We start from the raw sequence: 16323 nt of genomic DNA, 5'->3' as shown, positions 1-16323 counted from the left end.
ATAACACGACCTATGGCTCATTCATAGCATTTAGGGGGCCCATAAGCGGAATTCGGTGTTTTTCTAATTTTTTTCAGCGTTAGCCCATAAATATATTTTGGTGAATTGGTTTTCAATCAATTTTTGTACAAAGCCATTATGGGACCCTCCGTAGGTACCTGAGGGATCAGTGTGTGCAGCGTCGGCATAATTCACAGTGCGTTCATAGCATTAAGGGACTGCACAATTGGAATTAGGTGATTTTCTCATTTTTTTCATGTGTGTTAGCCCCTGAATATTTTGGTGAACAGGCTTCTAGTCGATTTTGCTTTGAAACCGATATGTGAACTTCAGTAGCTACTCGGGGGATCAGTACGTGTGGCACAAACATGATCGACGACACATTAAAATCATTTAGGGGTCGCACAAGTGGAATTAGATAATTTTATCATTTTTCGTGTGCGTTAGCCATGAATATTTTGGTGAACTGTATTTCGGGCAATTTTAATTCAAAACCATTATGGGACCCTCTGTAGGTAACCGGGAGATTAGTACGTGCGACGTCGGTATGATCCAAGATGCATTCGTAGCATTTAGGGGTGCATAAGCAAAATTAGGCGATTTTGTCAATTTTTTTGTCTGTGTTAGCTCATGAATATTTTGGTGAACAAGCTTCTATTTGATTTTTCTTCTAAATCATTATGGGACCCTCTGTAGATTACATGTGGATCAGTACGTGCAAATTCGGCATGATCCACAGCGCGTTAATAGCATTGAGGGGTTGTACAAGCGTAATTAGGCAATTTTATCTTTTTTTCGTATGTAGGTACCCTAAGGGGATCAATATGTGCGGCCACGGCACGATTTATGACTCATTCATAATATTTAGGGGCCTCACAAGCAGAATTAGGCGATTTTCTATTTTTTTCGTGTGTTAGCTCATTAATATTTTGGTGAACTGATTTCTGGTCAAATTTTGTACGAAATCGTTATAGGCTCCTCCAAAAGTACCCTATGGATCAGTGAGTATGGCCTCGACATGGTTTACAATGCATTTATATCATTTAGGGTTCTCACAAGCTTTTAAGGTAAATTGATATAGATACAAACTTATTATATACGACTATACACATGATATACATAAAGAGTATGGTTGGAATGAAGAAAAAAATCATGTCAATAGAACTTATATGTAATTTAGCAAAACAATGTGAATTTTCATAGATATAATCTTATATAGTATTATATATTGAGATACGTATCATAATATTTATATTGGACTGTATATTTTTGAAAACTACAAAATTTGTTCATAAATCGTACTCACTGAATGCGATTTACGCCTTATCATGCATCTCTTCATTTTTGCCTCTCTTTTTTGATATTTGATCAGAGGTTAAAGTAGAGTTTAAAATATTTGATCAAAATCCTCCACGACCAAGCGTTAAAATATCCTTTAGAAGCATTTAGGGGCTGCATAAGCGGAATTAGGCAATTTTGTCATTTTTTTGTGTGTATTAGCCTGTGAATATTTCTATAAACAGGCTTCCGGTTAATTCTGCTTCTTCTATGGACCATCTAATTGTTCTTTTGAAGTGCCTCAAGACAAACGTCAATGCTTACACTTGCTTTTTATTAAGACCAACAACTATTATAGCCAACAAAGAATGCATATTGTAAGTGAGAAGGAAGGCTTTGAGCTCTAACATCGGTTCATCAATGGATGGTTTTGCTGGCGGGTTGCTCTATTCTTCATATCTAAGTCAAGCTTCTTTGGTGCAAAGTTTTACTTCCCCATGCCATCAAGTGCACTCACCATCTCCTCATACTCCCCATTAAGCTCTCCATCAAAATTCATGATCATAGCCGCTAATGCTTCAACACTTAATCTCTTTTCATCAACAAGATCGATCAGAGAAATCACTCGCAAATTATTATGATGTTTCATTGCTCGGCATATATTGAAAATCACTTCTTCATTATTCAATTTAAACTTCAATAGCCCAGTCTCTATATCTACCAAAACACGTCCAGTGTCCAAGAATGGTCGTCCCAAAATGATAGAAACTTCGAAATCTACCTCGCAGTCGAGAATGACAAAGTGTTGGGAATATGAATGATTCAACGTTCAGTTGAACATTATAAAGAATGCCTGCGGGCTTCTTCACGGCACGATATGCCATAAGGAGCCACATTGACATTGGTTTGGGGGCCCTAAGCACAATTGTCAAAAGACGTCTGTCGGTATCAAATTAATGTTAACACCCAAGTCACACAAAGTTTTGGTGAAATTGAACGCGCTAATAGTACATGGTATAGTGAACGCTCCAGGATCCTCATTTTTCCTGTACAAGTGAGCGAGTAGCTGTTGCACTACAATAATGCAAGTTGTCGGACGATTCAAAGCTCATAGTTCTCTTTTTTGTAACAAGATTCTTCATAAACTTTACGTACCTAGGCAATTGCTTTAACACTTCAATTAGATAAACGTTAACCGAAATTTACTTCAACACTGCCTTCTTCAACTTTCGATATCGAAACCTATTTTCCTGCAGTCAAAGACAAAACATAATCAAATCGACTAACAAATACTTAAAGAATCACAAAATCCCAAGTTTAAAGTATTACAAGTACCGTAAATCCACGGTACATTAGTGACGCTCCAACATGATTTTCTCCATACCCGAGACTCGAACCGAGACCTCTAGTTAAGGGTGAAGCAGTCCACCACTGCACCACAAACCCATGTTGACTTTCACGACTCTTTCAATTCCTCATGCTTGTAAATTTTCACAATCTTACTAAATTATATACTATTATATTTCATCATTCGTCTACTAATATGTTATTTTAGAGTTTATACTATTCTTCCATATTTAAGCAATCTAAACATAATCAATTTTTATACAAAGGGACCAATTATACAATTTTTAATAAATTAAATGATAAATGTATTTCTTCATATACTATAAAGACAAAATTAGAGTTTATCAATAACTAAGGAACTAAAGTGTCATTACCCCAAATTGAAATTTCAAAAATCACCCCATTTTCCCGCTGAAATCTTCCCTTATAAATATAAGAAACTCTTCATTTCCCTCCATTTCTCTCAAAAATATTAACAATGGCACCGAAAAAACTCTCCTCGTCTCCTATTCCTATCGGTAAGAAAGAAACAAAAATTTCGGTAACAGCTCAATAATTTTCTCATATAAGTCTAATATTTTCTTCTCTCTTTTTTTTTTCAAGGAAATTGTGAGGTTGTTGTGGAATCTGGGAAGTTTACCTCAGAATTAAACGAAAATAGTCTGAATATCTCTTTGTCAAAGAATGCCAAAATCAAAATCTCTGGTAATTATTCTATTTTTTTTTCTTTCTGTTTACTACTCTGGTAATAAATCTGTGGTTTATAGTACTTTTATGATGTTTATGTAAAATTTGATGTGTTGACCCGTACCTTTTGAATCGTGGTTGTATCCCCTTCGTCCCAATTTAAGTGTTTTAATAAATAAAGATAAGATTTTGAATTTTGTGGTCTTATTCAAGATTTGTGTAGTATTTAAATCTCGTAGTTTTAAACTCGCCATTTAGCATGTTGGAATTGGAGAACTTACTGCATATAGAAAGATGAACTCATTTTGGGACAGACCAAAAATGAAAGTGAGACACTTGAATTGGGAATGTTATAAAGTGGTTTACTTTTTGTTAATGTGTGTTGTAGTTGTGGATAATGGGAACTGTTCAAAGGAGCACAAAAGTCATATTGAGTATGAGGAAAATGGTATGGAGTATTGATTTTTTGTTGGGATTATTTCTCTTTTCTTGTTTCATTTTATTGAATTTGTTGTGTCTAACTTTTCTTGATTGGTGAAATGATCAATTTGGTTATGGGGTTGTGGCGAATAGGAAATTATTGCTTCGTGCTCATTAATCCCAAAGATGATGATGGAAAAACCAAGTCTTTACTTCAGGTAATTCCTTTTTTTTTCTCTGTGTGTGTATGCCTGTGTTGTTTATAGGTATTTTGAGTACAGTATATTCAATTCAATTAACCTTGTCTTAGTGCCAATCTACTTCATGTCAATTATATGAATTCTCTGTATTCATCATACTTGATTCCTTCAGCATATTTAGACTTTCGTAACATATGTGTATAGTTCTGCATATGTATAGTTCCTTTAGCTTAGTTCTTGGACACAACCTTTCTCACGAGTCTTGCTCTTGCTCGTGGAACTTGTTGAGGAAATGTAAAAAAAATGAAATGGTAATTTGATAAGAAAAATCCAAAGAAATTGGTTGGCATTTTATTTACAGCATCACACGAATTTGGTGGTGTCATTCTCTGAAGCAGGGGCGGACCTACATGCAGCCTAGGGGGTTCATCCGAACCCCCTTCGTCGAAAAATTACACCGTATGTATAGAATCAATTTGTTGGTTTATGAGTATATATTTAATAATGAACCCCCTGAACACAAGCCAAAGACTTGGTCCAGCGGTAAAGGGGTTCACGAAATTGCAAATTCTGGAGCTAAGTCTGCAGGTTCGAACCCGGGTAGCAACATTTTTATTTTCATATTTTAGTTTCAGCCAATTTTAATTTTTATTTGCTTAATAAATGAAATGTCCAACCCCAATATTGTAATATTAAACTATATTATATGTGTTTAATTATTTTACATTAATATTTTAGAGCACAACATAAAATGAATTACACTTTACAATAAAAAAATTTCTATTTTTATAAAATTAAGTAAAAGTTATAACTTTTTTTCAGTTTTCATATTTAAAATTTTAAAAAAAATTCTCTCATACTCATTTTAAGTCAAACATTTAATTTTTATTTGATTAAGGAATAATATGATTATAAGTAAGATTAAATAAATAGGATTGGATTTTGGAAGTATTCTCTTATCCTTCTACTACAGATTAGTGACCACAACTTAAGAAAAAATATGCCTTTAACGTACAAATCAAGAATTAAGAAAATCCTCATTATTAAACTTTCATTTAATTATTTCTCTTATTTTAATATATTTTTTTGGATAGTATAATCTTTTGTGTTCCTTATTTAGTTTCAAAAATTGAATAATGTATTTATACAACAATGACGGCGACAGAACCCATAATTAAAATTTTAAAAATACATTTTCTCATATTGATTTTAATATTATGTCAAACGCGTACTTTCTCTATTTTATTGTTAGTGTTGAGCTAAAGTTGAATTTTATCTAGTTGCTTATATTTGATCCGACCCGTTCATATATGACTCGATCCGATCTGCTTATTTGTGGATACTATTAGCGTGTTTACTTATTTTTTTGAACCCCCTCGATGAAAATCCTAGTTCCGCCACTGCTCTGAAGTAAATGATCTTTTGGTTAATATTAGCTCTAGTATTTTGAAAATACCTTCCTGCTTGTCCCTGTCAGTAAAATGGTGTCTGACATTGTACATGTGGTTTGTTCCATGATTCAATATATTTGTGCAGAGTATCCTCCAATAGACGTGTTGATAATTAGGGAAAACTTGAACCTAGGGTGATAGGGGATATCCATTATTTCTGTGCATTTGCGATTAATTGCCCTTTCTATGTCCATTGGTTGAAAAAACAGAAAATAGCAAGTTATGTTAGTTGTGTTGCTATGTGTTGTATACCAAATGAAAGCTGTGATTTCTTGCTCTGTTGCTTGTTTGTGCTTATCTTTTACCCAGTTTGATAGTTGTTGACAAATTGGCTGTTCTAATTGCTTATAGTGAGCTCTTTCCTAGTATGATCCTCACTTGTTTTTTGTCTATACCGTGGCAGGAAGCATTGGGCATTTATTCAAAAGAACTTCCGGCCATGAACTATGCTGCAGACACAGGAAAAGAATCACAATTCCTTGAAAAATGTGTATCAAATGGGTATAAGCATGTAGTTGATTTTTTCTTGTGTACTGATATGTTTTTTCTGTGTTCATTTAGTACAATCCTGCATTCTTGCTATCATTTTCTGCAATAAGAAATATTATAGTCTGCTGGATTTCACAAATATTTTCAGATGGATGAGAATCTGCATTCATTTTGAATGTTTATTGCTTTTGCAGGAAGTACTGTACGCTAGTTCTGAAAACCAAGGATAACATAGACCCAGGAGAGGTATAATCTCAAGCATTACTGCACTTGTACTTATTACATGCTATGCTAGGTGGGATAAATGGAATGAAAAATATTCCATCCTCAAGGTCATCTAGCTTGATGGCATGCATATAGATGATTTGTATGTATCAACATTACTATTTAACTGTACAAGTCTCTGTTCTTGCAAATATTTGCTGGTTTTATACTATAGTCTACACCTTATATCAATAGTCCTGATTGGCTGCATGTTGTTTTAACTGAAATTCTGCTCTAATCCCTTTTTTTTTTTTTGCTTTTCATTATGTCAAAGGTTATTGCAGCGATCACTTATCAAATAATCCCAGCTGATATGCAATTTGCTGAGGTTCCTCTTGCGGCTGTTAAATCAGTTTACCAACTCAAGGTCCTCTAGTTGATCTCTAGCTTGAATATGAATTTATGTTGATTTGTGATTGTTGTTTTGATTCATAGACCGGCTCAAGTAAATATACTCTTAATTTCTCTCGTGCTTGCAAGAGAAATGAGGCAGAATTGAAAATATTGCTGTCAGAACTGTGTAACAAACATATATGTAGTTTCTGTTTAAACTTGTTAATAAACTTCATCTTCTTTACTCTTTATTTACTTTTCTCTATTCTTTTTAAGAGAGATGCCTATTGTAGGCTCAAATTAACCAAATAAGAATAGCCCCTTTTTACCAGTTTAAGCTTCTAGATTTGGTATAAATCATTCAACAATGCCTTCATAACTATTCTGAATTTCTTACAAGGTGCACCATTTTGTAAGTTTGAAAAACTTAACATTCCCATGCTTTTAAACATGTGCATTCAATTAATGTGACAAATTTCCATAATAGGTAATGCTAAATGATATAGGAACTTGGGACAATATTAACACCTTGAGCTTGCAGGGGATTGGCCACTTAATCTATTTGGAGCTGAGGAAAAGATTGCAACATGTGGGTGTTCGAACAGTACTCTGCTGGGGAGATAAGGCGTCTGAAGGATTTTGGCTTAAGCAGGTAAACCTTCAATGATGTTTGTAGGAGAATTATAACCAATCATGGCTGGTTTTAAAATATTATGCATTATTAACATCTGTCTCTCCAAGAGGAAATACAAAACAAGTATTTTCTTAATATAAAAGACTACCAAAAAGCATGCTTTGTAAGATAATTTTGACATTTTTGATGACCCCTTATCAAGTCAAGAAAGCCAAATATCAAAATGCATCATGAGATTTATCTTCTGATATATCCTTCTGCATTTCTCATGGATAATTAGGTATGGATAATACAAACCAAACAGGTGCATAGATGCTGGCTATTCTGCAATCTGACCAATAATCATTGATTTGTATGCACATGCTTTCACTGTTGCTCCTACACTATATGATAATATGAAATATCTGTAGGGCTTTTCAGTTATTGGCCAAGTTGACACGAAAGGCAGAGCTCACAAGCTCCCTATCAAGGCTGATATTCGGAAAGCATTGTGCTTTCCTGGTGGTTCAAATCTCCTGATTTCTCATTTCAATAAGGATAACTTACATAGTTCTGCAGTGCATCTAAATCTTAAGTTCCCCTTAAAGCCTTCAAGGGAGGATTGCCAATCTCCAATTCTCCAAGAACAAAGGGATACTCTGTCTGAGGGAAATAATCGTTCCCTAGGAAGAAATCAGGCAACTAAAACCATGGGTTCTAACTACTATGGTAAGTGAAGCTACTGCTTTTAATTTTCATCTGGTATCAACTGCATGGTAAGTTTTTGTATCTTTGCAACATCACTTATTTACACACATCAAAATAAGTTGCTTGCTACATGGTTACTTCAGTAATCTTATAACCCTAAAATATCTGGCTGCATCAACATTATTTTTAGTAATTTTTGAATTTAAAGAAAAAAATAAGTTTAGAAGCATATTACAACTTATCTTTCCCTGTTTATCACTAATCTCATTTCTGTATTTCTTTCAAGATTGCCAAGATTTTCTACCTAGAGATGGTGCTGTCGGGAGCAGCAAGCATGGACATGTGGGATTTAACGAAAGCGAAAGCCAAGCTCTTCTGAAGAAATGTTCCTGTTCAGCGTCAGGATCAAAGAAGAGAACTTGGGAAACCTCACACACTTCTGTTAAATCCAAAAAAATAAAGGGAGGTCATCAAGCTGACTGCGACTTGCATTCTAAGGACATTAGTTTAGAAAGTGTTTCGGGGAACAGTTTTTCTGCTATTTCTAAGAGCAAGTGTCAGGTAGGTATTACTCCCAACGACCATTTGACAAGTTTTCTGGAAAAGAATGCTGAAGAAGCTACAGCAGTTAATTTGACATATGAAGAGCATAGTAGTCGAGGCATTTCTTCAAGAGGGAAAAGCTTCAGAATTATGCTGATGAACATTGCTGATGATAGTAAAAAGGCAAATTTGACCAAGGTACACTCTAATTGCCTACTCTTTTCCCAGATACTGCTTTAATGATTATTTGATGCTTAACCCCTTCCTAATATAAATTTGTAAACTATGTTTGTCACTTGTTTGAGGGATTCTTCTCATTTATAGTTCCTTTTAAATGTACATTTTATGCTGCTTATGTAGATAATTAGAGACCTTGGTGGAGATGTTACTTCTGATGGAAGTTTAAGCACACATGTAGTCACTGGCAAAGTGAGGAAAACCTTGAATTTCTGCTCTGCTCTCTGCTCGGGGTCAGTTTCTCCTCAGCATGCTGCTTGCTGCAATTCTGATGACATTTTCATTTATCTCGACTATTCCATAAATGGAAATTTGTTGTTTTCCTATTTTCTTTTGTCCACTGTTTCTGAAAGGTCACTTTGTTGTCCTCATTTATCAGTAGTAATATTGAGAGGGGAGGAAAAATCAAAACTGACCAATTGAAGACATATAAAACCAGGAAAGGTAAAAACATAAAGTTGTGTTAATAAGGCTATAGTAGTAGTTCAGAATAGTCAGGAGTAAGTCCAGGTTTTAAGTCTATGTCAATACTAGCCATGGGCATGTGAACTACAGTTGATGAGGAACAACCAAATCTAAGACCAGTATTGTGCTTTGTTGGTTTATTTCAGGTTAATTGGTGAGTATTTTCTTTCTTAATTTCAGCTTTCCTTTATGAAAGGGATATTTTTTCCAAGACATACATCTTAAGAGCTTGTACAAAATTGTCACAGCATGTGCAAAAAGAGATTAGGGACACATTTTGTGCAAACTATGCCAAAACTATGTGTAAATCTAGGATAGAATTTTGATAGGTTGATTTTTGTTGTTGTGCTTTTAATAAAACGAGTAGGATATTCATGGCTGAAACTACTGGGCATAGTGGTACCAAAACGTTACGATACTATTAAATGTCCTTTGAGGTTTTGAACTAAGGTCTACTGTCTTTACAACAACAATAACATCTCAGTGTACTCCCACAAGTGGGGTTTGGGGAGGGTAGGGTGTGAGTAGAACTTACCCTACCTTTGCGGGGTAGCAAAGTCTACTGTCTTTATTTTCTTATATGTATGGACAATACTTCATCCATTCACTTCTTTTTTTTTGTTTTGTCCAGCTTTACTTTTAGTTTCCAGAATTTGCAACCTAAATTTTTATAAGTAGCTAGACTTCTAAATTTGATTTCATTTTTTCTTGTTTTTGATCTTTTGGAAATGTGATCAGAGCTTGGATACTGTCATCAAATTGGTTGAAAGAAAGCTTCTGGAATGGCAAACTTATAGGTGGGTAAAAACAGTTACTCTTGACCTTAATTGGAATATTTTTGGCATTTGTTGATCAGTCCCCATCGGTTTTTCAGATGAAATGCCTTTTATTTTGAGGGATGAAGACTATGAACTGAAGTACAGAAGTGAGCTAAAAGGGGCTGTTCTTAGAGCAAAAGCATACCCCCAAGCTCTCCTCAAGGGTTATGACATATGTCTTGCAGCTCATGTTCATCCTCCAGTTGGTACCTTATCAGCCATTGTGAAATCTGCAGGAGGCAATGTGAGTTAGTAATATTTACTTATTCATATAGCCGATCCCAACTTGTTCAGAACTTAAACGTAGTTGTAAGGAATGAGGTTTATGTTGTTCCAAAATCATGTCAAACTTGAGCTCTCTCTACTTGAAAGAAACCCACAACAGGAAAAAATTGAAACTAAAGGAAATGAAGTATGTTGTTTAGGAGCACTCAACTTAGCACAATTTGGTGTTATGGCATCCTTACATTTTATAGCTCCATTGAGCATTTGTTGGAGAAAGGAAGCCTTGGCACAATGGTAAAAGTTGTCATCATGTGACCAATAGATCACAAGTTCAAGCCACAGAAACAGCCTCACATGCAAGTAAGGCTGCATACATAAGATCCAATGTGATCTGGCCCTTCTAGGAGCCCTGTGCATAGAGGGAGCTTAACGTATAAGACTTCCCTTTGTTGGGCATCTATTGTATAGACACTTTTAGATACATACAATATTTATCCCAACAGGCATGTTTAATTTCCCCTGCATTATTTTTACATGCATTTCTTATCAAATTCTCAGATTATACGTGGACTCAATCAAGTGAAAGACAAATCTAAAACCATATTCGTTGCTTGTGAAGAAGACATGGATGAAGCATTGTCAGCAGTGAAGAAGGGAATATGGACTTTCAGCAGTGACTGGTTTATGAACTGCATCATGAAACAAGAACTTGACTTAGGAGCTCCTCAATTTGCAGAGTGCCTCTAATGCATAGATAAAATATGGGCAAGCTGGTCTGATAGCTATAGAAAAATGTGAATATTTCTGAGAAAGAAGATTGAAACAAATAAACTTAGGATTAATGTATATATGCTGTTTGTTATTGACAGTTGGGGAGAAACACAACAGATGTTTTCATTTCTTCTAATTTCTGATCTCTTACTTTTTATTGATCACAGTTGAAGGTTAAATGGTGTTATACTCAACTTCTGATACTCAGGGTTATTTTGCTTCCCAATTTGTTATCATTGTTATTGACTAAACCTTTCTCCAGAGGTGGATGCAAAGTAAAATCAACGGATTCAACTGAACCCATCATTTTTTCACATATATGTGGAAAATATCGAAATCTAAACCAATAATTGCAAAAGTGTATTGGGTTTAATGATGCGAACATAAAGGATATCTGTAATTTAAGATGCAATATTAGCCCACCATGCTTCAGGAACAATAATACACCTTTTACAGGCAAATTTCTGGTATCTTCCATCTGTTAAAAGTCTGGAAAATGTGATAGCCATAGACTTTGGTCTTTCATCTGATCTAAATTTTTCATGATCTTTCTGCACAAGAAAAATGAATTGGCATATACAAATCATCACTGCTCTATAAAGTTGTTTGAGATCACAACATGACTATAAGTTATATGAGCATGTTATCACAAGAGGCTGTGCTGCTTTTCAACAAATCCATTCCATTTTAAGAAGTTTGTCACAAATTCAATATCACGAGTTTTCAAATACAACCACAATCAAAATACAGCTCATTTAAGATACAAGAGCTCAAGAAAAAAAGCAGAATGAAATATTGATAGAGGTACACAATATAAGTCTGAATGCCTGAGAGGACAGTCTGAATTACAGAGAAAATAACAGCAAGGAACACAAGGAAACTCCAGGGACCACTAAAGTACCTTTGCTTAAATTCAGCATAGCCAACTCGTAGAGGTAGGCGTTTAGTTTTGAAGTAAGTAGAAATCTGTTGTTTGACATCCTTAAAATCTTGAGGATTGGGATCATGATGTGCTGTTATATCTCTCAAGAAGTTACTTGATCATTGCCAACTTTGGGTTTGAGCTTGACTACTCCCCTGGCTCGCAGATCCTTAACATCTTCCTCTCCATTAATTAACATACTCATGAAACTCAAGTAAGATGAGATTCCAAAGGATCTATATTGTAAGCTGCACGAATATTCATAAGCAACTAGATTAAAAAAAAGGGTCATAGTCCATTCTTCGATAATTAGTTGTGGAAGGAATAACTCCCCTGATATCATAAATGATTTAAGATGAATTTCCTTTGGGGAAAAGTTCATACGATTACTTGCCCAGCTGCATCGAATACCTACTTTCTTCAACTCTGTGACTGAGAAAGGTGGGGAAACAGCAAGATGATGTTGTTGTCTTCTTCTTCTGCCTGTTCTTCGTTATTGTTGGTTTCTTCTTCTTCTACATCATTTCCAAATATAATATTGAACCATCGGTCTAGATAATATTGAAGAAGATGTACAGGAACTGGAGCCTCCCCCTGCTGCCGTCAATGATGATGGACAACTTTAGTGATATTATTAACAAGTGTAGGAGCAATTGAATAACAAGATGTCATTAACAATGACATTCTGTGGAGCCTCGTGTCTAAAAGGCCGAAAGTAAACTCTTCACATTTGAATGCGCATGCTAACACATTTAAACCTGGAAATGCAATCGATTTTCAAGCAATAAAAGGTCACGCCACACCAAATCTCTATCACGTTTCTTCATGATATTAAACCAGCTCTTCCTGCCACTAGTGATGAAGTCAATAATAAAGCCGCCATCGCAGAACATCAGCTGACACCAGTCACTGTCTGAAAAGCTGTACCAATGAGACACGTCATAACAATCCCGAACACTCACGAGCAAGTCTTGTTCAACACTTTTATATACTTTTTCAATGGACACCATCTCACCTGAGCAATTCTTGTAAAAGGTTCTAAGTAACAATTCTCTCACTACTTTCCGCTTGAATTTCTCCATGGGTGCAAAATGATTTTTTCCCTAGTGCAATTGACCAATGGAAACCACACGGGGCTCGTTGTACTTGTCATAATCTTCCTTACTGGTACTCTCGGCAAGTGTATGTGGAATGCCAAAATGTATTTTGTGTGTAGAATCTTCATGTGGTGTTATACCTAACGGAGAGCCAGGTATATCAATGATAGAATGTAACCACTTAACCTCTTCCGCATCAGCCTGAAGAATTGACATTTGAGAGACGATAACATCATCCAAACATATTATATACAACAAATGAAAATTAAGAATATATAATCTTGCACTTCAATTAGTTTATGCAAAAGCTACAAGTTAATTTTTATATTAATTAGTTTACTTTGATACCAAGTCTGGTATCTTTTGCTTTAAGATTAACACACAAAGACAGATTGTAGTCTTCCTCACAGTTAATATCATTTTAAAGTGCTGGATTTAAAATTCAAATCATCCTTAAAACTGCAAATTTGAACGTCAATTGTGAATCCTTTTTTTTTCTTGATAACCGTGGTGTCCAAATCAGTTTGCCCGCACCTCAACTAGTTCCATCGGAACTTGGGAATACTATGTCAATGTTTGTTTACAGACCAAAGTTTCTCTGAAATGCAGCTAGATTCAATCAAAGAATCTTCTTAAAAATAAATCATCACAATTCATTTCTTTTCTTCTTTTTGTAAACAAAGAGACTGGGCGAGAATGAAATAAAGAATCAAATGTCAAGCATACAACAACAACAATGTACCAAGTGTAATTCAATATGTGAGGTCTGGGAACGATAGAGTGTACATCGACCTTAATCTTACTTTATAAAGGCAAAGAGGTTGTTTCCGAAAGATAATTATACGTGAAGTATATAGTATTAATTGCCTTGTTTCACAAATGAATACCAAACAAAACAGGGATCACTCCATATTCATCAATTCACAATATATTACATAAAAATATATGTCGAAATGAAACGAGCTAACTGACATTCCTGTAAATGTTGACCCAAATGATAATTGTTGACCAAGATAAGGCTGTTTACAATAGACATTGTGGTCCGGCCCCTTCTCGAGTCCTGCACATAGCGAGAGTTTAGTGCACCAGACTGCCTTTTAGTGCATGAAGACAATTGCTGCTTTTATCTTTTGAACAACCAAATGTCATGGCCCGCCACTAATTGATCATGAAGAAGGGGGGAAATCTAGAGTCTTGGAGAGGTTAATAGAAGGCTCTAGAATGTCCAAGAGAATTCTTGACAAGACTTAGAGAAATCTAGAATCTTGTAGATTAGTCTTGGAAGACTTAGATTTCTCTAGAGTATGTAGAGATTTCTAGAGGGACTTCTTTGTAAATATGAGAGGACTTGTATAGTAATTTTTATTTACACTCAAGCTCCTTAGGAGTAGTATAAATAGAAGGGACATTCATTTGTAACAAATCATCCAGAAATCAAGCATTCTTCCAAGTAATACAAAACATTCTTCATAAAAGCTCTCATCTTTCTTATAATCTAGCGTTCCCTTAACAATCTAGTCTTAAAAGCTTACTTGAGCTTGCAAGATCGTGAAAGATTTGTAAGTAAGTTGTTAAGTGCCGCATGGAGATCTTAGTTGAAGTCTAAGTCTGTGACAATGTGGTATCAAAGCGAGGTTCTACTAAGGGATATGGCAAGTGAGGGATACATCAACGCCACTAATGCCAGTGCCACCAACGTTAAGAAAGATGTTGGCAAGAAAGACCCGCAAGGGAAGGAAGCACTCTAAGAAGAATAAGAAAGTACCGCTCGAGCCTACACCAAGCGAGGCCCTAACATCCTACTCATCCTCGGCCATAGAAATGAGTGACGATAAAGAGGTGAGGAGCCTGTGGACCTCACGCCCGGTATGGAGTGGATCGCAAGGATGGATGCTGCTGAGTAGGCTGTAGAGATTTTGGGCAAGTGCTTGAACAAATTCGATGGCAAGTTCAAGACCTTGGAGGACTTCACCCTTGAAAAGAATGACAAACATGATGAAGCTTTGACAGACTTCAGGCATGACAAACATGACCGAGGAAAAAAAAAGGAGACGAGAGGTAGTCATGACCAAGGTGTGGGAGATTGTGAAGAGCAACAACCCCATCCCAAAAACCATGACAACCATAAGTCCGTGGCAATATGGCTGGACGACGAAGCGATGTCGACAGAAAGGCACAGACTGCAAAGGGGAATGGATGCTATATATGCGGAGGGTCGCATGGCTATGCAATGTGTCCTGAACTGAAGAACCTTGGTGCCATCTTACGGGAATGGAAGGAGAAAGATGCACAAGGGTAAGATCAATGTTCATACACGACGCAATTTGGCCTGATTGGACTGTACGGAGCTATCGCAAAGCAATCAGAAAAGCCAAAGGAGTATGCGCGCAGTATTTAGATATCACGATCAATGGATGACCCGTTCGTGCTATGGTCGACATAGGTGCAGAGTCCAACATCATGATCAAATCAACAACAACAAAGCTGGGGCTAAGTTATAATCCAAGTGACGCCCGCCTCAGGATGGTTAATGCACCTCTGACACCGGTATGCAGAGTTGCTCATGGAGTAGACATCACGTTGGGCAAGTGGCAAGGTAAGACCAACTTTACCGTCGCTTCTTTAGATATCTTTGATATCATCCTTGGGCAGGAGTTCTTTCAGCGATGCCACACGATGATCGACCCCTACCTCCAACAACTCGTGGTTATAGAGCAAGAGGGATAGTGTATGGTGCCCCTAGTCAAGGTGCCGAAGGGCGTGATACCGAAGGAGTTGCCAAGACTTGCCTCTAAGGTGCCAAGAGAAACGGAGGCCAGTGTTGACTAAACCAGGCAAAAATAAGGACAACAGGCCACTACCATATTCCTCATCCACAGGAAGGGACAATCTCCGAAGGAGGTCACATAGGAACAGTACGAAGACTTGTGGCAGCTTAAAGACAAAATCCGAGAGCTTTTGTAGCAGCAGTTCGCCGAGGTTGTTGCCATATCAGGTGGGGGAGAGTGTCATGACCCGCCACTTGATTATGAAGAAGGGGGGAAAATCTAGAGTCTTAGAAAGGTTAATAGAAGACTCTAGATTGTCCAAGAGAATTCTTGAAAAGACTTAGAGAAATCTAGAACCTTGTAGATTAGTCTTGGAAGACCTAGATTTCTCTAGAGTGTGTAGAGATTTCTAGAGAGATATTTCTTTGTAAATATGAGAGAACTTGTAAAGTAATTTTTATTTACACTCAAGCTCCAATGGAGTAATATAAATAGAGGAGACATTCATTTGTAACAAACCATCTAGAAAAATCAAGCATTCTTTCAAGTAATACAAAGTCTTCTTCATAAAAACTCTTTTGTCTTTTTTATAAAAGATTTGTAAGTAAGTTGTCAAGTGCCGCACGGAGGTCTTAGTTGAAGTCTAAGTCCGTGACACAAAGCTTTGAGGAAGCATATTCCAACCTC

General features: G+C 36.2%; 1 protein-coding gene across 1 annotated transcript; it reads left to right on the top strand.

Moving 5' to 3' along the window:
* Nucleotides 1–3091: 3091 nt before the first annotated feature.
* On the top strand, nt 3092–11028 carry LOC129871701 (uncharacterized). The gene is made up of 14 exons (XM_055946661.1): nt 3092–3143; nt 3229–3330; nt 3701–3760; nt 3886–3950; nt 5787–5884; nt 6067–6118; nt 6411–6503; nt 7011–7121; nt 7514–7811; nt 8077–8531; nt 8694–8803; nt 9774–9832; nt 9910–10097; nt 10637–11028. The coding sequence occupies exons 1-14, from the start codon at nt 3104–3106 to the stop codon at nt 10823–10825; spliced, it is 1920 nt and encodes a 639-aa protein (XP_055802636.1). The 5' UTR covers nt 3092–3103; the 3' UTR covers nt 10826–11028.
* The last annotated feature ends 5295 nt before the right edge of the window (nt 11029–16323 follow it).

The sequence above is a fragment of the Solanum dulcamara genome, chromosome 10 (assembly GCF_947179165.1).
Source record: "Solanum dulcamara chromosome 10, daSolDulc1.2, whole genome shotgun sequence".
Taxonomy (NCBI): domain Eukaryota; kingdom Viridiplantae; phylum Streptophyta; class Magnoliopsida; order Solanales; family Solanaceae; genus Solanum; species Solanum dulcamara.
This window is presented reverse-complemented; position numbering and strand designations above follow the sequence as displayed.